Source organism: Rhinatrema bivittatum, chromosome 8 (assembly GCF_901001135.1).
Source record: "Rhinatrema bivittatum chromosome 8, aRhiBiv1.1, whole genome shotgun sequence".
NCBI lineage: Eukaryota > Metazoa > Chordata > Amphibia > Gymnophiona > Rhinatrematidae > Rhinatrema > Rhinatrema bivittatum.
Genome location: NC_042622.1, coordinates 163,863,482 through 163,890,483, shown reverse-complemented (window position 1 = coordinate 163,890,483; position 27,002 = coordinate 163,863,482). Strand labels below are relative to the sequence as shown.

The following is a 27,002-nucleotide window of genomic DNA, read 5'->3' as shown; positions in this document are numbered from 1 at the left end:
GAACTTTGAAAATCAATGAATGGGTTGCGTCTGGAGAAGGAGCAGGGAAAGGCCACGCCCCCTTCCTGGGCTGGAGCTGGGAGGAGGAAAGCGCCTGTATCTGGAAACGTGAGTGCACCTACAAGGACAACCCATGACGTGTCAGAGAGGACTTATGCTTGGAAACTGCAAGTACAAAGTAGCGGCAGAGGTGAGCCCTGCACGGGCCTTAATAAAATGATCCTCCTTCATCCTGCAGCCTGGACTGTGGTCAGGAGCCCCAGTTAGGAAGGAGTTTAGCTTCTGCAATGCAAAAGGACAAAAGGGGAAGGAGCCTGCAGACCAGATGTTGCCTGTCTAATGCGGCCCCCTCCCTTTTCCCATGTTTGAGAAAATGCACCGAGAGATGACCCTGCTCTTCCTTTGCCACTGCTCCCAGCCAAATTTTGGAGGCAGCAGGGTGTGCTACAATTGAAGCCTTCTCAACAGTCCTCCCCAATCTTTGTTCCTGTGGCTGCATCCTAGGCTATGTTATAGTGCTGAGGTCCATATTCAGTCACTGTCCCCATAGCAAGCACGGGGCAAAAGCCGCACTATTGAATGTAGCCGGCTAACTTTAGGACAGCTCGTTGGCCTGATCAGACTTAGCAGGTAACCTCAACTGCTCCCAGTTACAGGCCCGCAACACCCCTGACTTAGGTGGGCAACTTATTAGCCAGCTAAAACACTGCCGACTAAATGGATAGTTGGGCACTTAGCTGGCTAACGCCTGAGTGATCCATCGAAATATGGACGTCCCTGTTCTCCTAAGCCTGTTGTTTTCTACAGGTTTTTGGTTTTTTTTTGGGGGGGGGGGTGATCCTTGATATTTAACTTTTAGTTTTGAATCTTGCTGATTTATTAACTTAATTAATGTTAAATGTCTGTGTTTTATGATTTTGCTTGTTAGATTGTGATCTGCCCAGAAGGATATTTGGAATCTGCAGAATATAAATGTTCGAAATAAATCAATCTGGCTTCTATATGCAATAAGCTTTCTAAAACTTTTTTTCTTACAGAAAGCCTTTCCTTTTATCATATAATCACTGAAAATCTGCAGGATGGTGGTCAGGTGCAGGAAAAAAATGAAAGATTTTACGTAGCTCTCCTCAAAGCTTTGACAACTACCACTACTGCTTATAAGTTTCAAAGTTGTGCTATCTTAACCCCTTTTAATTTCCAAAGAATTGAGATTTTTTTTTATGACTGTCAGACACAGCTCCAGGATTCTGCCATTGGTACCCACTTGGAGCCTCATCTTTCATTTTAGGAGTCCTAAAGCTTTTTTATCCTTTATTCTCCAATGATATTTTTCACTCTGACAACATAGAAACATAGAAACATGACAGCAGAAAGAGACCATACAGCGTATCTAGTCTGCCCATCCACACAACAGCTCAGCTCTACAATCCCTACCACTCCCTCAGAGATCCCCTGTGCTTGTCCCAAGCTTTATTCAATTCAGTTACTGGGAGGCCGTTCCATGCATCCATCACCCTCTTGGTAAAGAAATACTTCCTAAGATTGCTCCTGAATCTACCTCCTTTCAGCCTCCTTTTAAGAACATAAGAAATTGCCCTACTGGGTCAGATTGAAGGTCCATCAAGCCCAGCATCTTGTTTCCAGCTGTGGACAATCCAGGTTACAAGTACCTGATAAGTACCCAAACATTAAATAAATCCCATGCTACTAATGCGTATAATAAGAAGTAGCTATTCCTTAAGTCAACTTGATTGATTGCAGTTTATGGACTTCTCCTGCAGCAACTTGCCCAAACCTTTTTTAAACCCATATACACTAAGGGGTAGATTTTCAAAGGGTTACGTGCGTAACCCCCGAAAACCTACCCCAACCCCCCCCGTGCGTGCCGAGCCTATCTTGCATAGGCTCGGCGGCATGCGCAAGCCCCGGGACGTGCATAAGTCCTGGGGCTTTCCTGGGGGGGGGGGTGTCGGGGGCGTGTCGCGGCGGCGTTGCGGGGTGGGACCACGGGCATGGTTCTGGCCCGGAGGTGTTCTGGTGGGTGTGGCCGTGGCCTCCGAACCAGCCCCTGGACCGGAACATGGCGCGCTGGCAGCCGGCCCGCGCGCGCGAGCCTCGAGCAGGCCTCGAGCAGGTGTAACTCGCGCGCGTGGGCCTCGAGCAGGCGTAACTTCTGGAATAAAGGTAGGGGAGTTTAGATAGGGCTGGGGGTGGGTTAGGTAGGGGAAGGGAGGGGAAGGTGGGGGGAGGTGGAAGGAAAGTTCCCTCCGAGGCTGCTCCAATTTTGGAGCGGCCTCGGAGGGAACGGAAGCCGGCTGTGCGGCTCGGCGCGCAAGCTGCCGATTTTGCTCAGCCTTGCACGCGCCAATCCAGGATTTTAACAGATACGTGCGGCTACGTGCGTATCTATTAAAATCCAGCGTACTCTTGTTTGCGCCTGGAGCGCGAACAAAAGTACGCGTGTGCGTAATTTTGTAAAATCTACCCCTAACTGCCTTAACCCATCCTCTGGCAAAGAATTCCAGAGCTTAATTGTGCATTGAGTGAAAGAATTTTCTTTGATTTGTTTTAAGTGTGCTACTTGCTAACTTCTTGGAATACCCCCTAGTCCTTGTATTATCTGAAAGAGTAAATAACCAAGCCACATTTACCAATTCTAGTTCTCTCAAGGTCATCATTGGTGCAAGGGTAATAGGCTCCCTAGGCAAAACTTACAGCCTGCGCCCCCCCCCCCCCCCCCCGCAGCCTGTCACACCCCACACACACACAATTTAAAATAATGCATTTATAATAATAGATTTTACATGAACAAGAATATTTAAAGTACAGTCTTCTGAGGTAAAAATATCATATGTATATTATATTTACATACAATGCTGTAAAACCCAGTAAAAAAATAAAAGACCCTTGGAATTGGTATTAGGTCTATTGTAATGTGTGTTGGGTAAGGGCTTGGCCCTCAGAAAGCCACAAGTAAATTGAATTACAATTTCAGTAGGGTAAATCTCTCATACCAAAACTGCAATAACTGCCAGCACTCAAACCCTTTCATTACCTTAGTAATGAAAAAAAACAACACTGCACTTATTACACCAGGCCTAAAATGCTAATACACCTACTATTAGGAAAACAGAAAAAGCCAAGCTGTTACAGATCCCTACACAGAATCTATACACTAGCAGAACACATCAACTCGGTCACGTATGCAAAATACAAACAGACCCTCACCAAATACAGAATAAAGTGACCATAAAGTAGTAATATAAATGGGCAGACAAAAACTTAACTGTAAACCGCAACAAGCCAGACCTTGTATACAGTGCAACAATGGAATAACAGAAACTTTACAATTCTTTATAATCAAACAATAAAATCAGAAAATATAAATCATCAATCAAAGTAAAGCCATACTAATAAAAAGAATATTTCAAAATAGCTGACAAGAAGAATAATGTCCAAAATTTTCTAAATACCAATAAAATATTTCAAAACAGCAGACACAAACACCTCCCAATACCTAAAACTTACAAAATATTTTTAAAAAATTCCCTGGTGTCCATACCTGGGATCTTATGATTTCCAGATGCCTTAAGATTGTCGTGGATTAGCAGGGGAGAGGAGAAGGGCTGTTGCTCACAGTCTTTCTCTTTTCTCGCAAAAATACACGCACATGCTCAATTGCAAAACATGCTCGCTTGCTCTCTCTCTCCCTCCCTCTCTCTCACACACACAGACACAGAGAAAGACATGCTGTCACACACACAGAGACATGCTCTCACACACACACACACACACACACACAGACATGCTCTTTCATACACACATACATGCTGTTTAACACACACAGATACAGAGGCATACATGTTCTCAGATACATACACACAAGTTCTCACACACATAGACATGCTATCATGCACACAGACATACACACACACAGACATGCTATCATACAGACAGACATATACACACACAGAATCACAGATACAGACATGCTCTCACACACATACACACACACACACACATGCACACACACTAGCTCTTTCACACATGGGCATACTCTTTCACACACAGAGACAGACATGCTCTCACACACACAGACATGCTTTCACACAGAGATATGATCTTTCAAACACACACACACACACACACAGACAGACATTCTCTTACATACACACGTACACACACAGACGCACACACATACACACACAAACACACACACTCTCTCTCTCTCACACACACACACACATACAGATACAGACATGCTCACTTCCTCCCCCTTCCCCATCAGATACACTCACTTTCTCCCTATCCTCATCAGAAGCACAGGTCCAGCGGCAGCTTCCTCCTTCAGCCTGCGTGGCAGACAGGACTCTTCATTTTAATTCAGGCTTCAGGGGCTGATGTTGCACTGCTTCCTGCACCTGTGTGTGTGTGTGTGTGTGTATGTGTGTGTGTGTATGTGTGGGTGCTGTTATTGCTGCTGCTCCTCCTCCTGCACTCCAACATCGTGCAGGCCCCGGGTCAATGCTGCCTCTTCCTGTGACAGCCTGGGATATACACTGTTCCTTCTCCTGCTTCTGGCCGTGATTGCATAGCCTATTCTTATTCCCACTGCACGGGCCCACCAGTTCCTCTTCTGGGCCATGTGGGTGGGAAGAAGAAGAAGCCAGGCCATCGCTGCCTCCACACTGGTGGTGCGCTAGGAGGCTGTCTAGTGCTTCCACTAGCCCTGCTCAAGATTTTATAGACCTCTATCATATCTCCCCTCGGCTGTCTCTTCTCCAAGCTGAACAGCCCTAACTTCTTTAGCCTTTCCTCATAGGGGAGCTGTTCCATCCCCTTTATCATTTTGGTCGCCCTTCTCTGTACCTTCTCCAATGTAACTTTATGGGGTTTTTTTTAGATGTGACAACCAGAATTGTACACAGCATTCAAGGTGCGGTCTCACCATGGAGCGCCACAGAGGCATTATGACATCCACTATTTTATTCACCATCCCCTTCCTAATAATTCCTAATATTGGGGCAGATTTTCAAAGGGGTACGCGCGTAAGATACGCGCGTAACCCCCGAAAAGCTGCCCCTTCCACCCCCTGCGCGCGCTGAGCCTATGTTGCATAGGCTCAGCGCGCGCAAGCCCCGGGACGTGCGTAAGTCCCGGGGCTTTCCTGGGGGGAGTGTCGGGGGGGGGGGGGGGGGGTCGGGGCGAGGCACGGCCGGCGCATCATCGGGGGCGTTCCAGGGGTGGGGCCATGGGCGTGGTTCCAGCCCGGGGCAGATGTAACTTTTGAAATAAAGGTAGGGGGGGGAATTAGTTAGGGCTGGGGGGGCGGGTTAGTTAGGGGAAGGAAAGGGAAGGTGGGGGGCACCGGAAAGAAAGTTCCCTCCGATTTTGGAGCGGCCTCGGAGGGAACGGAGGCAGGCTGCACGGCTCGGTGCGCGCAGGCTGCCGATTTTGCGCAGCCTTGCATGCGCTGACCCCTGATTTTAAAAGATACGCGTGGCTACGCGCGTATCTTTTAAAATCCGGCGTACTTTTGTTCGCGCTGGTTGCGTGAACAAAAGTACGCGCATGGGTACTTTTTAAAAATCTGCCCCATTCTGTTTGCATTTTTGACCGTCACAGCACACTGAGCCGATGATTTCAAAGTATTATCCACCATGACACCTAGATCTCTTTCCTGGGTGGAAACTCCTAAGATAAAACATAACATTATGTAACTACAGCATAGGTTATTTTTCTTATATGCATCACTTTGCACTTCTCCACGTTAAATTTCATCTGAAATTTGGAAGCCCAATCTTCCAGTCTCGCAAGGTCTTCCTGCAATTTATCACAATCCGCTTGAGATTTAACTACTCTGCATAATTTTGTGTCATCTGCACATTTGATCACTTCACTTGTCATACCCCTTTCCAGATCATTTTTAAATACATTAAAAAGCACCAGTCCTAGTACAGATCCCTGAGGCACGCCAGTGTTTGCCTTTTTCCACTGAGAAAACTAACCATTCAATCCTACTCCCTGTTTCCTGTCTTTTAACCAAATTGTAATCCAGAAAAGTAAATTGCCTCTTGTCCCATTACTTTTTAATTTTCTTTGGAGTCTCTCATGGGGGACTTTGTCAAACACCTTCTGAAAATCCAAGTATACCACATCTACCTGTTCATCTTTATCCACATGTTTATTCACCCCCTTCAAAACAATGTAGGAGATTTGTGAGGCAAGACTTCCCTTGAGTAAATCAATGCTGGCTGTGTCCCATTAAACCATGTTTTTCTATATGCTCTGTGAATTTGATCTATAGAATAGTTTCTATTATACTTTCCGGTACTGATGTCAGGCTCACCGGTCCATAGTTTCCCTCACTGAAAAAGGTTCACCACCTGTGCATGGAAACCTTTGAGATATTTGAATGTCGCTATCATATTTCCCCTAACCGCCTTTCCTCTGGGGTATACATGTTTACATATTTAAGTCTATCCCCATATGCTTTAGAACGAAGACCACTGACCATTTTAGTAGTCACCCTCTGGACCGACTCCAACCTGTTTATATCCTTTTGAGGGTGCGGTCTCCAAAATTGTACCACAGTATTCCAAGTGAGGTCTCACCAGCGACCTATACAGGGGCAATATCACCTCCTTTTTCTTGATGAATTTTCATCTCCCTATGCACCCAACCATATTTCTGGCTTTTTACATCAATTTATCTTCCTGTTTGGCCACCTTAAGATCATCAGATACAATGACCACCAGATCCCGCTCTTGTTTTGTGCACAGAAATTCACCCCCTTCATTGTACTGCTCTATAGGGATTTTGCATCCTAAATGCATTACTTTGCATTTTTTACACTAAATCTTATCTCACTGACCCTAGACCATTCCTCGAGCTTTGCTAGATCCCTCCTCATGTTTTTTATTCCTTCCTGGCTGACTATCCGTTGCAGATTTCTGCTGTCCATTATTGTATTTAATGAAGTATTCATTCCATTTGATATTCCATCTTTCCTCAGGAAAACAGCAAGGTAAATTGCAAAGAAAGATTGTGAATTAGCAGTAGTTCTCCCATTCTAGTAGTACTCATCTTTTATGCTATTGGAATATGACATTTTTCTGGCTATTAAAACTGTATTGTAGTATTGATTTAGCTGTAATATTTAATTACAAACTATAACATAAGAACATAAGAAAATTCCATACTGGGTCAGGCCAAGGGTCCATCAAGCCCAGAATCCTGTTTCCAACAGTGGCCAATTCAGGCCACAAGAACCTGGCAAGTACCCAAAAACTAAGTCTATTCCATGTTACCATTGCTAATGGCAGTGGCTATTCTCTAAGGGCCGGATTTTATAAAATTGCGCGAGCGCGTACTTTTGTTCGCGCACCAGGCGCGAACAAAAGTACGCTGGATTTTATAAGCTACGCGCGTAGCTTATAAAATCCAGGGTCGGCGCGCACAAGGGGGTGCACATTTGTGCAACTTGCGCGCGCCGAGCCCAGCGCGTGCTGCCTGTTCCCTCCGAGGCCGCTCTGAAATCGGAGCGGCCTCGGAGGGAACTTTCTTTCCACCCCCCCGCACCTTCCCCTCCCTTCCCTACCTAACCCACCCCCCCGGCCCTATCTAAACCCCCCCCTACCTTTGTTGGCAGATTTACGCCTGCTTTCAGCAGGCGTAAATCTGCGCGCGCCAGCGGGCTGCTGGCGCGCCATCACCCGACCCGGGGGCTGGTCCGGAGGCCTCAACCACGCCCCTGGGCCGGCGCCACGCCCCCAGTCCCGCCCCAAACCGCCCCCTGACCCCGGACACGCCCCGGACAAGCCCCCTCCCCGCCCCTTTTACGAAGCCCCGGGACTTACGCGCGTCCCAGGGCTTGCGTGCGCTGCCGAGCCTATGCAAAATAGGCTCGGCGCGCGCAGGGGGGTTTGGGGTAGGTTTTTGGGGGGTACATGTACCCCTTTGAAAATCTACCCCTAAGTGAACTTAATAGCAGGTAATGGACTTCTCCTCCAAGAACTTATCCAATCCTTTTTTAAACACAGCTATACTAACTGCACTAACCACATCCTCTGGCAACAAATTCCAGAGTTTAATTGTGCGTTGAGTAAAAAAGAACTTTCTCCGATTAGTTTTAAATGTGCCACATGCTAACTTCATGGAGTGCCCCCTAGTCTTTCTATTATCCGAAAGAGTAAATAACCGATTCACATCTACCCGTTCTAGACCTCTCATGATCTTAAAGACCTCTTTCATATCCCCCCTCAGTCGTCTCTCCTCCACGCTGAACAGCCCTAACCTCTTCAGCCTTTCTTCATAGGGGAGCTGTTCCATCCCCTTTATCATTTTGGTTGCCCTTCTCTGTATCTTCTCCATCGCAATTATATCTTTTTTGAGATGCGGCGACCAGAATTGTACACAGTATTCAAGGTGCGGTCTCACAATGGAGCGATACAGAGGCATTATGACATTTTCTGTTTTATTTACCATTCCCTTTCTAATAATTCCCAACATTCTGTTTACTTTTTTGATTGCCGCAGCACACTGAACTGACGATTTCAATGTGTTATCCACTATGACGCCTAGATCTCTTTCTTGGGTTGTAGCACCTAATATGGAACCCAACATTGTGTAATTATAGCATGGGTTATTTTTCCCTATATGCATCACCTTGCACTTATCCACATTAAATTTCATCTGCCATTTGGATGCCCAATTTTCCAGTCTCACAAGGTCTTCCTGCAATTTATCACGATCTGTTTGTGATTTAACTACTCTGAACAATTTTGTATCATCTGCAAATTTGATTATCTCACTCGTATTTCTTTCCAGATCATTTATAAATATATTGAAAAGTAAGGGTCCCAATACAGATCCCTGGGGCACTCCACTGTCCACTCCCTTCCACTGAGAAAATTGTCCATTTAATCCTACTCTCTGTTTCCTGTCTTTTAGCCAGTTTGCAATCCATGAAAGGACAAAGTAGTTTGTATAATATAAAATGTAACACAAGATTTCCTTACATCCAGAAAGCATATTCCTATCCAAAAGGACTTTCTTCCACTTCTGTTACTGACCCTGTCCCTCTCAGGATAAGGAGCTCCCTGTTACTCACCCCGTCACTCTCAGGATAAGGAGCTCCCACTTCTGTTACTCACCCTGTCACTCTCAGGATAAGGAGCTCCCACTTCTGTTACTCACCCTGTCACTCTCAGGATAAGGAACTCCCACTTCTGTTACTCACCCTGTCACTCTCAGGATAAGGAGCTCCCACTTCTGTTACTCACCCTGTCACTCTCAGGATAAGGAGCTCCCACTTCTGTTACTCACCCTGTCACTCTCAGGATAAGGAGCTCCCACTTCTGTTACTCACCCTGTCACTCTCAGGATAAGGAACTCCCACTTCTGTTACTCACCCTGTCACTCTCAGGATAAGGAACTCCCACTTCTGTTACTCACCCTGTCACTCTCAGGATAAGGAGCTCCCACTTCTGTTACTCACCCTGTCACTCTCAGGATAAGGAGCTCCCACTTCTGTTACTCACCCTGTCACTCTCAGGATAAGGAACTCCCACTTCTGTTACTCACCCTGTCACTCTCAGGATAAGGAGCTCCCACTTCTGTTACTCACCCTGTCACTCTCAGGATAAGGAACTCCCACTTCTGTTACTCACCCTGTCACTCTCAGGATAAGGAGCTCCCACTTCTGTTACTCACCCTGTCACTCTCAGGATAAGGAACTCCCACTTCTGTTACTCACCCTGTCACTCTCAGGATAAGGAACTCCCACTTCTGTTACTGGCCCTGTCCCTCTCAGGATAAGGAGCTCCCACTTCTATTACTGGCCCTGTCCCTCTCAGGATAAGGAGCTCCCACTTCTGTTACTCACCCTGTCACTCTCAGGATAAGGAACTCCCACTTCTGTTACTGGCCCTGTCCCTCTCAGGATAAGGAGCTCCCACTTCTATTACTGGCCCTGTCCCTCTCAGGATAAGGAGCTCCCACTTCTGTTACTGGCCCTGTCCCTCTCAGGATAAGGAGCTCCCACTTCTATTACTCACCCTGTCCCTCTCAGGATAAGGAGCTCCCACTTCTATTACTCACCCTGTCCCTCTCAGGATAAGGAGCTCCCACTTCTATTACTGGCCCTGTCCCTCTCAGGATAAGGAGCTCCCACTTCTATTACTCACCCTGTCCCTCTCAGGATAAGGAGCTCCCACTTCTATTACTCACCCTGTCACTCTCAGGATAAGGAACTCCCACTTCTATTACTCACCCTGTCCCTCTCAGGATAAGGAGCTCCCACTTCTATTACTGGCCCTGTCCCTCTCAGGATAAGGAGCTCCCACTTCTATTACTGGCCCTGTCCCTCTCAGGATATGGGTATCCCATTACACCCCTTGTCCTCCTAAAGCTTTAGGGCTCTCTAGGCACGTATGAAAGGGGTATTCTTGAATTCCAGCAGTAGGTCATTAACTGCAGTCATCTTATTTTATTGCTCGTCAGTAGAAATATGACTGCAGACCCTCTGCAGCAGGTATCATGCCTAGGTGGCTGAGAGGTAAGAAACCTGATTAATAACTGCTTCCTACATAGCTGAGCCCTTAGCAAGCTCTGGGTTTCTGTGACTGGCACAGTGTGGGATTTCTGTACCTTAGGCGGCTAGTCCATGTCTATTTCTATTTACTGCTCTGAATGTCTGTATGATCCAGAAAGCAATGTGCAAGTGCATTAAAAGAAATACCCCTCTCCCAATATTGAAACACAACAAGGGCATTGATAGGGTCCTAGCATCCTTAGACTTGCCTTTATGAGGGGCTAAGGCATCCCTAATGTGGGGTCTGCAGCTGGTTCACTCACTCTGCTGGCAGTAATGAGTTGGTGGCACATTTCAGTTGGAGTGGGGAGAGAGGGAGGGTGCAGCAAGGTCATAGCTGGAGGCATTTGTACTTTTAAAGATCAAACCCAACAAGAAGTCCCACAGAGGCAGGTATCAAGGCACTGTGCACCCTGCAGTTCAGCTGCCTCTTTGTACGGAGCATAAACCTCTGCTACTGGAGTAGACAAGTTCACAGTTCTCAACCTTCTTTGCTGTCGTTCCCCTAGGCCCCCTCTGCCCTCTTCTCCCATGCCTCTCTATTCATGTTAGAGGAATTTAATTTGATATCATGAAATGGTACTAAGTAACCAGTTGGTTTAGCAGCCTAGCCCAGCAGGGAGTGTTAAATGATTTTCCTGAGGGAATTTCTCACATTCCCAGGAGAACAGGTTCATGTGTAATATTGCTGGCACTCGACCATTTCCCCAGAAAAGAGAGCTGCAGGGACCTGCCTGAGCAGGCCCCACACTCCAGCAGCTGGAAGTTTCAGGGCAGGGATACTGTCCTGTCAGTTTGTGCATTCTCTAAGGTGGAGTCTGAAGTCTGGAAAATGTCAGTGATACAACAAGATGAAGGAGACCCCCCTCCATGTGAGAGGACATGTGAAATGGCAGTTTTGCTTTCCTGTCACCCATAAATTTATGGAGAAATTAGTTTAGGATCTCCCAGAGTGCATCTTTTCCCTTTGCATAGAAGGCATTTATGCTCAGTCTGACTTCTTATGAGACAGATTCTGTCACTCCATAATCGGTCTGTTGTTCAATCTATGGGCAACTGAACTGAGCTACCTCCATCACTAGACATCTACAAATATGAACTAGGAGGGGTGAATTTAAGCTGTTTTGATGCTATGCTGAAATGCATCCCCCCTCCTACATTTCGTGAGATACTTGGCACTGTGCAGCTCGTTCTTACCTCACAGGGACGACTTGGTGTCTCTGGAAAGAAAATGCAGTTTTTGGAGAGACCCCTAGGAAGGAAGTGCAGCTCCCGACCTGCCTCCTAGATCATGCACCCTGCCCAGGTTAAAGCAGCAGAGATTTATGAACAGCTGGGAAGAAGTGAGGGAAGCAGAGTAGAGAGAAGGAGAATTCCTAATAGACAAGGACATTGACCAGGAAGGTTAGGAAGTTCTTACTTTTTCCAAAGCAATATCTGGCCTGCATGTGAGACGGAGCTTGGTCTAATGTTCCTGGCCTTGTGAAGCCTGGGCTGGGGGAAGAAATAGCTGTGCATAGAGACTCCCGCTATAAGAGCTCAAGAATAAGCCAGTTACCAGTGAGAAAGAAGCTGAAAGAAGCAGTAAGGAACTGCAGTGTTAAAAAACACAAGACAGTCAATGAACCTCGGGACTTCGGGGTGTATTGAAGCAGCTCTTCAGCACCACGGGCTGGACAGCTCCTGTGATGGACAAATGGACAGACAGCCAACCACAGAGCCAGCCTCAAACTTCAAATTAGTGGCATAGTTTGAAAAATCTGAAACATGCTGAAGAAGGAAAGAGAGAGAGAGAGAGAGAGAGAGAGAGAGTAAAACTCTTGGTCCTGTTTCTCTTTGGCTATCTTTGATTTTTCTATCATTTGTCTTGCATGTATTATCAGAGCAGCAGGAAATCGGGAGGTACCTTCTGAAACGCTGCTTTTCTCTTTTGCTCAGCGTTGGCTTTCCATTCCCAGATTGGCTGCTTTCGCAGTTACAGAAAAAGATGAGTAAGACCAAGGAGAAAGGGAGAGAGAGATGGAGGGATTGCGGTGGGATGTCAGCTGCCACTGCCTTGCTTCTTTTGTGTTTGTTTCCTCACTGTCAGGACGGGACTGGGCTTAATATTTACCAGTTGTTAGGAAAACAGCAGCTCCCATTCCTAAACCTTCTAGGACCCTCCAGGTTTTGGGGTTTTTTTCCCCAAGAACTGAAAATGAATTGTGTGCCCTGAAATACTGTGTGCTGACTTTGGTAAGGTGTGCACAGAAGGGGAATTTCAGGCCTCCATAGGGCAGATCCACAAGGTACAGAGGAGAAATGGGCCATACCTGCCTCAGACTTTCCCACTTTGATCTCCAGTCCTAGACTTGGCAGCGTTATCTGTGTCAGGAAGTCACGGATCAAAAGAGATCTGCTTCCATTCTAGAGCAGTTTTTTCTTGATCACGGGCATGGCAGTATTCAACCACTGGCTGGTTTGCCAATTTACCCAGATAAACTTATCTGTCAAACTTTAGCAGGGTATTCAGTGACCCAGCCAAACCATTAAACATACCCAACTATGTTAAAATTAGCCAGATAAGTTTACCCAGCTAATTTTAGGACTACTCTAAGGCATTACCAGAGTTAGCCGGTAACTTATCTAACTTAACTCCACCCTGGAATGCCCCTATGTTAGGTGGCTAAGTTTTAGGTGGATAATGAGTTTAGCCAGATAATTGCCCAAATATTTAAAAGTCAGCATGTAGCTCGGGAGTTATCTAGCTACATGCCATTAAACATAGACCCCAGGGAGTGTAGGTGGCTTGCTGCAGGTTCCATAATGAGTTTAATAAAGATGGAATTTGAACCTGGAACCCTGAATCACAGATTGCACCATGAGATCGTAATCCCCGGATCGTGTCACTCGGGTTCACACAGCAAATTCTACTCTGCCCTTACCAGAGGATCAGTTTTGACACCTTGCTTCACATGCTGACTGTGAGATATATTTAATAACTTTATCAGGCTCCCTGCTCGTATTTCACTCCGTGGTATGTGAGCAATTCTCTTCTTCAAAGTCCTTTTTTTCTCCTTATTAGGAATTAATGCAAGGAGATATCACAGAAACACGACGCAGCAGCGCACAGATGAAAAAAAATGATATAAAATTCCTAGCAGGTTCAAAACACAAATGAATAAATATGTGGAGTGCCTTAGGACATTGGATGACATCACGTGAAGGGTTTTTTCTTATGTCCGGCTTCCTACTGGAGATGTGACTCTGAGGATGGGCTGAACTGTGTCATTAAATTCATCTTTAGTATCTCAAATGAATCGGAACATTTACCAGATTCATTGCTCTTCTTGTAATCTCTGCTCTTGTTGGACCCTACAGATGCGCGGCCTTGGGTTCCTCACATAGAGCCCGCTAATTATTTGAATGTTTTTATCACCCGCCTCCTTTTTCTTTCTCTCTTCCACTGAGTACAGTTTGAATTCCTTAACCTTAGGGTGACTCCGATAACTCTGTTCCCAGGGGGACAAGCTGGGCTAGTCCTGGTTTCATCATCTGCCTCCTTCCAGTGAGTACAATTTGATTTCCTTAAGACTAGGGTGACTCCTAAAACTCCATTCCCATTCCTGGGTTTTACCCCACTGCTTGCAGGGAAATGTAATCCTGTTTTCCTCAGAATATTTCCATGCCTGTAATGCAATGAATGCAGGACTGGCTCAGTTTGTCTTCCTGGGCCTGGCGCTATATTGTCACTCTACTTAAGCCTCTTTCTGTAGCAGTTCTGGGTGATGTCTCCATATGGGTTCCTCTTAACATACCTTGACTGGCATGGGCCTCACTCATAAGCCAGGGCATTTTGAGTCTGTTCTCAGTCTCAGATGTACTGTCTGTGCCCTTTTTAATCCTTGCATTGTACCAAAGAACCTCCTTCTGGAGCTCACAGGGTGGGATATGTATAGGCAGCGTATCAAGGTGCACCTGGAAGTTCCTTTCAATCATATTTCTGTAGCTTTCTGCCAAATTTTCTTGGTCTCTGATTGAATCACTTGATACTTGAGGATCTTATCTTTCTCCCCCTACAGTCCACAGAGTAATTACTTAGAATGGACACTTCTATTAGCAATGCTGTTCTTCTGCTCTCCTCTTTTACCACAATATCCAGTTTCCTTGCACTGAGTTTTATTTGTTGGAATGGGGATGTCCCAGATGATCACACATTCTTTGTTCTCTCAGGGTCGTGATCCCAGTGCTTTTCTGGTGCAGAGATGTTATAGTATTTGCATAGTTTCCAGTGGATGAGCCATGCCACCTTATTGTGCCTTTCTGCATACAGGTTCGGGGGGTTAGGGGGTTAGATGGCTAGGGGGTGGCATGCAATACCTAGGGACAGCAATGGATGAAATCCATCCCTGTATGGTCATGTCACAGCTCTGTAGAAAAGCATGATGATATCTTCGGCATTGTCACCGATGCCCTTCTAAATTATTCCTAATATAAGGTTGGCTTTATTGCCCACTGCTGCACATCATGCCGATGGTCCACAGTAATTCCAAGATTCTTGTCTTGATAGCAGTGTTCCAGAGTAGACCCCAGCAGCTTGTATGGGTAGGGTGGATTATTTCTCTCAACATGTATCACTTTGCACTTGTCTATATTAAATTCCATTTGCCATTTGAAATGTGCAAGTTCCCAATTTTTCTAGATACCCCTGCAATTTTATAGAAATGGCTTGTGTTTTAACTACTTTCCATAGTTTGGTATCATCTGCAAACAGTCCCAGACCTAACACAAACCCCTGGGGCACTCTGTTGTATACCCTCTCAAGTTTGAGAACTGACCATTTAATCCCGGCCACTGTCTCCTTCCCTTCAACCATGAATGATGCCGCCTCCTAATCCCTAGCTCAGGGGTGGTCAACTCTAGTCCTCAAGCGCCACAAACAGTCCTGGTTGTCAATATCCAGGAGATTCTTTGTATACAATGGAGGCAGTGCATACACATCTAACTCATACATACTCACTGTGGATATCCTGAAAACCAGAACGGAGTTAGTCACCCCTGCCATAGCCTATCAGTTTCCAAACTAATTGTTTGTGTAGTACCTTTTACACTATGTCAACCGGTTCACCAGCATCCGTGATCCTAGTAACAATGTCAAAGAATTTGAAGAAATCTGTGAGACATGAGTTGCCTTTCCGAAATCCATGCTAGCTGTTCCTAATTATACCATGCTCTTCTAGGAGCTTAACGATTTTCTACCCTCTTACCCGGTACTGTGGTCAGGCTCACAGGTCTATCATTTCCCAGTCCCCCCAGTCCTTCATAAAAACTGAAGTCACACTGGGCACCTTCCAGTCCTCTGGTGCTGCAGCTGCTGTTAAATTGAAAATCAGTGTAATCTGCAATTTCTAGTTGTAGTTCTTGTGGAACTCTGGGGTGGATTCCATCTGGCCCTGGGGACCTGATACTGTTTAGTCTGTCTATAATTCTTCTCATTCCTCCCTGCTGCACAGGGATATCTTTCAGCATTTCAGAGGTACTGCCCCTAAGGAAGGCCTCTGGTTTGGAAATCACCTAACATCCTCCCCAGCGAAGACCAATGCGTTCAGCTTATCTGCTAGGGGGCAGATCATCACCGCATTCTCCTTTCCTTTACTATTCCCATAACTGAGGTTAGACTGACAGGCCTCCTCCTCCTCCTCCTCCATCTCTTTGCGCCAGGACTGCACCCATTCTCCTCCTGTTCTCTACCGACAAGGGCTGCAGCCATCACATCCTTCAGTTTTTCCGGGATGGTTCCCATCTTAGTCAGTCCTGTCCACTTCCTATATAAGGCACTGACCCAAATTCTGCCACAAAATGTTAATGAAGCCAAACCGTATCTAAGCCATATTCAGAAACGGCAGGTAAAATCAGGGGTTACACCAGCAGAATGACTGAATCCACTCAAGGGCTTTTTTTGTTTGGCTAAAACACTGCTCCTGTTTTCACAGTAAAGAGGAGGACATCCCAGGGGAGAAACAATCCTGTGGGTACATTGAAATCTAAAGTGCACACCCCCGTCTGTAGTCAGCCTGCCTACCTTAAGGTCCCACTGGAGATTGCTTTTTATCCGCACAAGCTCCCGATCTGCAAACTTTCACTCTAACCTCTTAGCCCACTCACTCTCCCCTCCTCCAATCTGCCTCTCCACTTTCTCCCCTATTCTTCCCCCCAAGCAAAGACTCCTAATTACTGTGTTATAAGTTCCCCTCCTCCACTCTAAGCTTATCCTACCCTATCTCTCCCTCCCCACCTCTCCCTTTCACTGCCATCAATGGTCTGGTACCTACCAGCCCACCTGTACATATATTGTCTATTGTTAATTTATATTCTTCAAATGTTCCTATCATATTTCTCCCTTTCCCTATCTTTCCTACTGCTGTCCTCTCTCCTCCTTCGTTGCTGCTCCCCCCTTCCCCATCCCTGTTTATTGTATTTCACTCTCTTGTAAACCAGCATGATGTTCCGATGAATGTCGGGATATAAAAATCAACAAATAAGCTGAAGGTGTCTAGGGGTTGGATGATTGGGGATGTTGGGGGAGGGAGGGAGGGAAAGCTAGGGTTGGGCTATCAATGATAAATTGAGATTAAGCCTAAACATAAAAGTATACAAACTTATATTGCTGTACCCTTACCACTAAGAGTTTATAATATCAATGCAAAAGATGTATACTTTCATTGTTGTTACTGGGAATTTATCCCTCAGTTGTGTACTGTTTTGTTAATCACTTATGAAAATCAATAAAAAAAGGATTACAAACAAAAAAAAAAATCAACAAATAAATAAATAAATAAAGTAAACACAAGCCATGTGCCCGACTCGTGTGTGAAGATGGACATTTGTGACAGCTAAAATACCTGGGAGGTTGGGCAGTTTTTTGGTTTTGTTTTTGAAAATTCATTCCAATAGAGGCATAAAGTTTGATTCCCTCTAAGACAGCCAGAGCCAAAGAAAGATGCAAAAGATGAGTTTACTGAATCTTCAGTCATAATAAAACCTGGCGCCAGGTGAGACACAACCTCGCTGCCTGCCTGATCGTGGCATCCAGCCCATCCTTACAGATTTACCCTGACTCCCGAAAGAATCTCAATCTCATTTAAAAAACCTGTTTGTTTTTTTAAAAGCTTTTACCTGGCATAGACCTAACTGTCTTCTAAATGTGTCCCTAATCATCCTTCATAGCCCCCACAGGGTCGGTTACTGGACTTGTCCCCCCCCTGATGTGGCTTTTACAAGTACCAGTGCTTGCTTGGCTATGGAATTGGCTTCATGGAGAAGCCCTGGGCCTCCACACATCACTTGCTCTCAGGGAAGTGCAGAAGTCCATTGTTTTCTATCAGGCTTAATCCTTAGCTCCCAGCTGCGGCTATTACTCTTACTGTCCTTGTGGATTCTCTTAGGGTTTTATTTGTACAAGTATTGGGTTATTATGAATGCTCATTTGTTATTTTCTTATGAATTACATTATTACGAATGTTTATTGTTGCATTGCTGTTTCTGTTCTCCCCTGCCTAAGGTGCCTGGCGGGTGATAGAGCCCCCAACCCCACCAATGAAGCAGAATGGGAACCCAAAAGAGCCGAACCCCGAACTTAATTGGAAGACGGCTCAGCAAGGGTTAAACCCTGGACCTGGCACCTCCCTAAACTCCTCTCCGAGCCGGCAGGACCGGCTGCGTCTGTGCGAGGCAGCAGCGCTTGCTCTCTGTCCCCTGAGACAGGTGCCCGCAGCTCCCCCGGGGGCTGGGCTGGGCAGGACGGGCTTCCTCCGCCACCAGCTCTCCCGGCAGCTTCCCAGACCCCCAACGCAGAGAGGGAGAGAGAGAGAGAGGGAGAAGGCTGCGGCCCTCACCTGGCAAGGAGCTGACCACGCTGGTGCCCGGCTGCCCACCTCGCAGCTCAGATGCCATGGGGGCAACTGCTCACCGAGAGGCCATAGCGCTGCAGCTCCCCCCGACGTCCTCTGCCTTCAGCCACCAAGGAGAAATCCGGCACCTTCCAGGCTCCTTTATTTCTTTCGTTTTCGGAACGGCTGGAAATAATAAATGAATACAAGCAGAGGAAAGTCTTAGCTCCTGATGATCATTGCAACGCGCGCTCCGGGTGGAAGCGCGCAAGAAGGCGCCAGGCTGAGGCACTCACTGTCCTGCCCCAGACAGTTTCCAGCTTGGGAGCTGAGGATTCATCGGGCGGTTAAGATCTGTAGCGACCTTTTGGCATCACAGATGCTCCGCCAGCCCCCTCCCTAGCTCCCTAACTCTGCCTGGGGGGGGGGGATGTTAGGGAGTTGGCTCGAGTGTCACTTTACTTCCTGATTCTTCGCCCTCATTCAAGAGGCTCCTTTCTGCCCACATCCTTTAGTTACTCACACGACCTGGGCACGGGCTTGGACCCCTTCATCCACCCTAAATCGATGGCCTGGGTCCTGCTCTGTCAGCAGGGGAGGGCTCTGCCTTTGCACCCCGCATGTGGTGGTGGTGGTGGTGGTGGGAGGGCTGTAACCTGGCCAGGGAGTGGGATGCACCGGGTTCCCCCAGGATCCTACAGCCCTGTCTTCCAGCGTTCGCCTAAGGCCTAGGGCACAGCTTAGTTCATCCTACCCCACCCCCTTATCGCGTTTTCTCACAGGAACCAGGTTTTGCCCTTTCCTTACAAAGCCTTCGGTTACTAAAGGCTACGAAAAGGCCATCGGTGCGGGACAGTGCGGTGGCAGCCGGTAACCAAATCAAAGCAAGAACACAAGCTGTGCAGAAAGATAGGAAAAGATAGTAAATAAGGAGAAGTAAGCCAGGCAAGTTCCCATCGCCTACAACGTGCCACGCTGATATGTTCAGCTCCCTTTTTTTACAAGAGCTTCTTGTCTTTATATCCATCTTTGGCGCTGCCTGAAACAGCTTTTAGAGTCCATGACCACCTGTAGAGCAAAGCAGAGCAGTGCCCCACCCTTTGCCAGGCTCCCTGTACCCTGCTCCCTGCCAAGCTCCATGTGCCCGGCTCTCTGTGCCCCATTCCCTGCTCCCCCTGTGCCCTGCTCCAGAGTTGGTGCACAGTGGGAGGAAGGTGTGACCAGAGCAGCTCGGATCCAGGACCCCTGTCCTCCGCAAACACGAAGCACCTGTTTCTAAAGAGAGCAGAAAGTGTTCCCCCAAATCTCAGTGCCCGCACCACACCTCTTACAGAATAAGAGGCAGCCTTTCTCGCCCAGCAGCAGCAGCAGCAGCGAACAATAAGTGGATAGAAGAAGCTTTCAGACACTTAAGGCCAGCTCAGAGAGTCCTTCTCTGAAAGTACTCATCAGGCTGGCTCTGCTCCCCCACCACCAAGAAAAGCTGCCTTGGACCGGGCCGAGGCGGTAATGAACTCACCCGTGCAGGGCTCCGGGACCGCCAGCTGCTCAGCCCAGCGCGGCCGCCGCGCGTTAAATAGCGCCGGCGCGGCTCCCGCTTCCTTGGCGTTCACGCCCGATGCAAGTGACAGGAGGCAGCTCTCACCTCGCTACTGAAGCAAAACAGCGTGCAGCTCCTGCAGCCCAAGGATTAGGTCAGGAAACATGGCAGGGAGCATTCAGAGATATGTTGAAAGAGATCGGAGATTACATCAGGTAAGCCAGGGCTGTGCGAGCCAATAATTATGATATCAGCCCCAGGGAAAGTGCATTTAATAAAAGTAGAAATGACTAATCGGCAAGTGGAGGGAGAATCTGATTCCTGCTACAGGTTGTACCGGCCAGGGAGCCGCGCTTCCTCCACTCTTCCCTCTGGGCTGTGAGGGTCCCACCAAGGGGTCTCGGGTGCTTCCAGGCCCTGTCAGGAGCCATGCACTGATGTTATAATGAGGAGCACACACAGTCATAAAAAACCTCCTGGTCCAAACCGTAGATACAGAGGCTCTTTCCGCATCAAACGGCTCAGCTTCTGATGTAACAAGCGTACAAACGATCGTTCATAATAGGGCCGAATACAACTCATGCCCCTAGCAAAGGTAAGTAGTGGAGCCACTGGGATCAGTGCTTCTTTGGACAAGGGAGCAATGAAGAGGGTAACCACATATGCAGCTGAGCAAAGTTATTCAGAGTTGCTAAAACGCCAGAGGATTGTGAGAAACTGCAGATGGATCCTGGGAGAGTGGGAGACTGAATGGCAGATGAAATTTAATGTGGAAAAGTGGGATGTGATGCCCCCAGGGAAAAATAATCCCAAACACAGGGCCACAATGCTGGAAAATACCTTGAAAGCCTCGGCTCCTGTTAAGAATTATTCAGATAAAGTCCTGTGGTTGCCCTGTTAGTTCACTCCAATAAAAAGGTATCTCCTCATTTTATTTTGTTTCTGTTTGTTAACCTTTATTTTAATACATTATCAGGAAAGGAAGGGAGAATAAAACAGAATCATACAGTGCCTCTGTATCGCTCCATGATGCGACCTCATCTTGAATATTGTGGCAGTTCTGGTCACCACATCCCAAAAAAGATATAGCAGAATTAGAAAAGATACAGAGAAGGGCGCCCAAAATGATAAAGGGGATGGAACAGCTCCCCTATGAGGAAAGACGAAAGAGGTTAGGACTCTTCAGCTTGGAGAAGAGAGGGCTGAGGGGGATATGTTAGAGGTCCATAAAATAATGGGTGGAGTGCAACATGTAAGTAGGAAACAGTTATTCACTCTCTCAGATAGTGCTAAGAGTAAGGGACACACTAGGAAACTAACCATTTGTAGATTTAAAACAGCTCAGAGAAAGTATTTTACATTCAGGGCACTGTCAAGCTGTGAAATCTGTTACCAGAGGATGAGGTCAAAGCATGGAGGAGTTTAAAAGGACAAGTTTCATTATTAGCCAGGTAGATTTGGGAAAACCACTGTTTATCCCTACATATAAGCAACAAGGAATGGATCTAGTCTTTGGGATCTGCCAGGTACTCCCTACTAATCCAGTCAGGATGCTGGGTGCACTATTCATTTCTTATGGTGTCATGGGCTCAGCACTCAGAGGCTAGGGGTCAACTCCTGTTTCTCCCACTGATACTTAGCAAATCCAGCCCTTAGCATGCAGGCTCCTGTATATAATTTTTTTTTTAGGCATGACACCACATAAATGCTGAAGTGAATATATGGGAAGCAGGCTGCTCGCTCATCAGCCTCTCTGCTGCTCTCCTTTTCCTTGTCCCGGGTAGTGGTGAGAGCTGAAACAGAGCTGCAGATTAGAGGGGAGATTGCCAGGAGTCCATCTCTGCTTCTCCTGTCCTCTTCCTCTTATCAAGTTTCATCCTGCTGTTCAAGCTTCGGTTGTTAGAGAGAGGCTGAACCCGTGTCAGGGAGACCCCATGGGGTAAATGCCACTGTCTAACTGCAGACGTAGATCCCCACAAACCCGGATGATTTTAAAACAGCAGGTCCGACAAACACTGGCCTGTTACACACATGCACGTAAGCAGCGGTGCACACATTAGGGGCAGGCCTACGTTTTTAAAACTTAAATGTATGTGGATAGTTTCCAAGCAGCTACTTTCAGGCAAATGAAAATCCACCAACTTGGATTCAGCAGATCTGCCACAATAACTCCTTATGTTTGTAGCAATGGCTAGAAGATAATTCTGGAGGAGAAACGTTGGAAGACGGCCATCATTAACCATACCCTCTTGGAAAGGAAGAGTTCAGCACTCCGAGTGTCCTAGTCCCTGGGAGCTAGACGAGACCCAGGATCCAGAGCTGGATTTCCAGTTAAAGTAAGGCCTCCTGGGGCTAGTTTGTGATCCTTCTCATTCCTTGCCTGTAGGTGCTCTTCGAACGCTCCCTCTGCCATGGTCCAGGACCTCCAGTTAATTTTCGCGACTGTGAGTCAGCTTCAGGTAGCTCACACTGACACAGGACGGGAAATCTGGTAAAATCTGGCACTAACAAGCCTGATGCCTGGGCCATCGTTTCTATATTTCACACGGTGCCTGTTCCTTGCAGCAGCATTTCATTGAGTTGTAAACTGAAATGGGACCTGGTATGACTGCAAGGAGGAAGGGAAACACCATGCATGAGGTCTGTAAGAGACATTTCAGTCCCACGCTGTTGCTGAGCTCTTCAAAAGCCATACCATGCGAGATTTATTTTTAAAGTCAACTGTCAATAAAAGTCAGAAAACAGATTTCTCTTCTCACATCCATGTGACCCCTGCATAATCTCCAGGAGATGCTGAGCTTCATCACTGCACTTCCGTTAGTCAAACTAGGCAGTCGTTCAGAGTGCCAACCTTTGGGGGAGGCAAGGAGGCAGCTAAATCACCAGCGCCAGCCCCTGGTCGCTGGTGGAGACCATCCCATCAGCGGCCAAAAATGGGCGAGGCCCAGAGGTGCTGCCAGTGGAGTCCACCCCTACCGGCTGCTGAAGAAGCGAGGTGAGAGCCCTGTGTGAGAGAGCCCTGTGTGAGCAGGAGAGAGAGTGCATGTGTGTGTTTGTGTGAGAGAGAATGAACATGTGTCTGTTAGAGAGTGCGTGCATATGAGAGAGAGAAGAAAGTTGGTGTGCACCCCTCTCCCAGTAATCCATGACAATTCAGGGGGACTGGAAATCAAAAGTTCCCAGGTATGGGGGATTTTAAAATATTTTATTGGTGTTTGAGAACTTTTTTTTTACATTTTTATATGGATTTTTAATTAATGAATGCTATTCTATTCATCAGTTGTTCTGAAATATTTATTCCTTTTTATTAGTATGGTTTAATATTATGATTGATGTTTTATATTTCTTAATTTTATTGTTGGAAGATTTACAAGGAATGGTGATGTTTCTGTTCTTCCACTGTTGCACTACATACAGAGTCTGGCTTATTGTGGTGTCCAGTTCAGTTTTTGTCAGCACATTTCTATTTATACTTTACAGTTTCTTTACTCTGTATTTGGTGAGGGTTTGTCTGTGTTCTGCATGTGTGACGGAGGTGAGGTATTCTGCGAGCATATAGTTTCTGTATAAGGATTTTTAGCAGCCTGGCTTGTTATGTTTCCCTTATAGGGGTATTAGTGTTTTAGGGCCTGGTGTAATATTTGCAGTGTTGCCTTTATATAGGTAGGGTCGTTACTATTTGAGTGCTGTCAGTTAGTACTGTTTTGGTGTGGGAGGTTTACTATATTTAATTGTAATTCTATTTACTCATTGCTTTCTGAGGGCCAAGCTAGAATAAGCCTAATACCACATGGGTTCCAAGTGTCCTTTTTGCAGGAATTTCTGGTTGCTGTCACAGCAGTGCATGTAAATATAATATATATGTTGTTGTAAGTGTTGTTTTTACCCCAGAAGACTGTACTTTGAATGTCCTTTTCATGCAAAATCTGTTCTTATAAATGCCTACTTTATAACAGTGTGTGGGGAGGGCCATGTTGTAAGGTTTGCCTAAGGCGTCTGATACTCATGCACCGGTCCTGTCGCTGGGTACATCCCCCAGTGATTGCAGGCTGGGATACTCCCAGTGACAACATTCAGGTCTGAGACAACCTTGCTCTTTTTCTCAGACGTTGCCACCTTCCTGATAGTTTTTGTGTCATCAAAGGAATCACAACCAGCAAAGACTTGATGCTAATAATCTAACAGCAGCTATTGATCTGTGACTATTAAAGCTAAGAGCCTCTAAAATGATCAGATTGAGCAGAGACTCACATTTGTTGGTTTTAGATAATTAGTAGGTGTACAGGGACTTGCCTAAGATGTTATTTCTGGACTATTTTGCAGCCTGTTACTTTCTGTCGTTTTCTGTCAGTGGGTGTGGTGTTAGGAACCATAAATTGATGTCATTAGCAGTTTAGTTGATGCTACATGAAAAGAGGAGCAATTATGCCATTTAATATATGTTAAATGGCGCAGACTGGAAACTTTGACCCTTAGTTGAGTAAATTCTGTGCACACATCATAATCACTGGTGCAGGCAGTTAGCCTAGAGGACTGATGGCCAGCATGCTGTTCTAACATATGGGAGACCCGAATATCCCTCTAAATGTGTCTTCCCACTTACTGAATTTGTTGCCAGAGAATGTGGTTAGTGCAGTTAGTATAGCTGTGTTTAAAAAAGGATTGGATAAGTTCTTGGAGGAGAAGTCCATTACCTGCTATTAAGTTCACTTAGAGAATAGCCACTGCCATTAGTAATGGTTTCATGGAATAGACTTAGTTTTTGGGTACTTGCCAGGTTCTTATGGCCTGGATTGGCCACTGTTGGAAACAGGATGCTGGGCTTGATGGACCCTTGGTCTGACCCAGTATGGCATTTTCTTATGTTCTTATGTTCTTAAGTTCTGAGAATGATACCAGACCCTGAAAGATCTACTTAATGAGAAAAAGAGCAACTTTGGGATATTGGGGACATACCCTTGGCTGAAACATTCTTTGTAAGTGACGTTTCAGAGGAACTGAATCAAATCAGTATGAATCTGGAAGAGGTCGCAGAGAAAACCGACAAACTAAATAATAGCAAATCTCTAGGACCTGATTGCATTTGCCTCTAATGGAACTGAAATATAAAATCTGCTATTAGTAATCTGTAACTTGCCATTCAAATTTGCCTGTATACCCGAGGACTGGAGGGTAGCAAATATAACACCAATTTTCAAAAAGGGCTCTGGAGTGATCCAGAAAACTATGGACTGGTGAACCTGATAGCGGTGCTGGATAAATTGGTGGAAGCTATTGTTAAGAACAAAATTACTGGTCATGTATATAAACATGGCTGAATGGGGAAGAAGCAGGATGGATTTAGGAATGAGAGGTCATGCCCTACCTAGCTATTACGGATAAGGATGAGCCAATTGATTTAGTGTCTTTGGATTTTCGGAAGGTGTTTGATAAAATCTCTCATGAGAAGCACCTCAGGAAATTAAAAAGTCATGGGATTGGAGGCAGTGTCTTACTGGTTAAAAGACAGGAAACAGAGGATAGGACTGAAGGGTCAGTTTTCCGAGTGGAAAGAGGTAAATAGTGGAGTGCCTCAGGGATCTGTACTGGGACCAGTGTTTAACGTATTCATTAATGATCTGGAGAAAGGAGGAAAGACTGAGGTGGTCACACTTAGAAATGACCCAAACTATTTCAAGTAGTTAAAGCACAAGTAGACTGAGGAATTGCAGAAGGGCCCTGGCCAGACTGGAGAACTGGGCATCTGAATGGCTCATGAAATTTAATATGGACAAGTGCAAAGTGATGCACCTAGGAAAATAATTTTAACTATGGGAGTAATTCTAAGACTGCCTGCCGACTTGACACTAATTTTCAAAGCAAAAGTACATGTGTACCTCCCAGGAAAAATTTCTGAGCATGTTTTCACCTAGCATTTTGTGTGAGAAAAAGTACCTGCTTACTTAAAAAATGGGAACGTTGCATGCAGTCTGAGACCCTTCCGGCCTCATACCTCTCATCACTGCCGTGCACAGAGCTCCTATGCACACACTGTACTTTTCCTTGAATACAAGGTGGGCAGTTTTAAAAAGGTCTTCTCTGCTGGTGGAGCACTGGTTTTTAGCTGCAGAAATGACCCTTTTAAAAATATATTTATTTATTGCTTTTGCAATAATTCCAAGAAGTTATCCTTGTACAGAAATAAAGAAAAACAAATCAAGGTCATTCCAGTTGCATAAGAAATATTTTCCATTTGTAGCCCCCAATTCTTAGGGGAGAGTAGAGAAAAGATGTGAGGAATCATTTTTGTAAACTCAGCAAAGTACATATTTAGGCCTCAGTAAGAGGGACAGATAACATAGGAGAAGAAACACTCAGTGGAGAGATAGAAGATTGCCTCTGAGTTATAAAATTGGACAATTGTGAAGGGTCATGAAAGATATATTTGATCCCTTGCAGCTTGATCATACAGTTGCAGGGGAAATTTAACCAAAACAGTGCCCCAAGCTGTAACACCCCTGGACACAATATAAGAAACCTTTTTCTTCTAAGCTGGGTGGCTTTTGCCACATCAAGGAAATAAGTTAACATGAAAATTCAAAAAAGAGGAAATCCTATTACGAAAAAAAAGATCTCATCACCAAGTCCCGATCTGAGTCCACCACAAAAGTAGCTTATTAAGGTTGCAGCAACAGTCTCAGCAGTACCAGAGTTTTCAAACCCCTCCAGTAATATTCAGGTCATCCAAGGAAGGCTGTGATTCTGAATCCTGATGAAGATTCTTTGTTGCAAATGGCAAATAGTACACCTTAGCCAAGGGTGGTAATATGTTCTCCAGAACTTTCAATACCTCCATAGAATATCTTCTTAACACCTGAGATGGTGGTACAGTTTTTTGCTTGGGAAACTTATTAATCGGATATTCCTAGATCTCACCACATTTTCTAAAGATTCAATTTGATATTGAAGCGCTCTTTAAGTGAAGAAATCTGAGGTTGAAATTCTGAAACTTGGGCAGATA

At 45.9% G+C, this 27,002-nt stretch overlaps 1 protein-coding gene across 2 annotated transcripts in view; it reads right to left on the bottom strand.

Moving 5' to 3' along the window:
- Window positions 1-20,180, bottom strand: part of FOXN1 (forkhead box N1) — a 69,862-nt gene extending 49,682 nt beyond the window's left edge. For both annotated transcript variants that reach the window (XM_029612638.1, XM_029612639.1), the window contains exons 1-2: window positions 19,982-20,180; window positions 18,469-18,648 (exon numbers count right to left, since the gene is read on the bottom strand). In XM_029612638.1, coding sequence (XP_029468498.1) covers window positions 18,469-18,526 — 58 coding nt within the window. In that variant the 5' untranslated portion in view covers window positions 18,527-18,648; window positions 19,982-20,180. The remainder of the gene's footprint in view (window positions 1-18,468; window positions 18,649-19,981) is intronic.
- Between the last annotated feature and the right edge of the window lie 6,822 nt (window positions 20,181-27,002).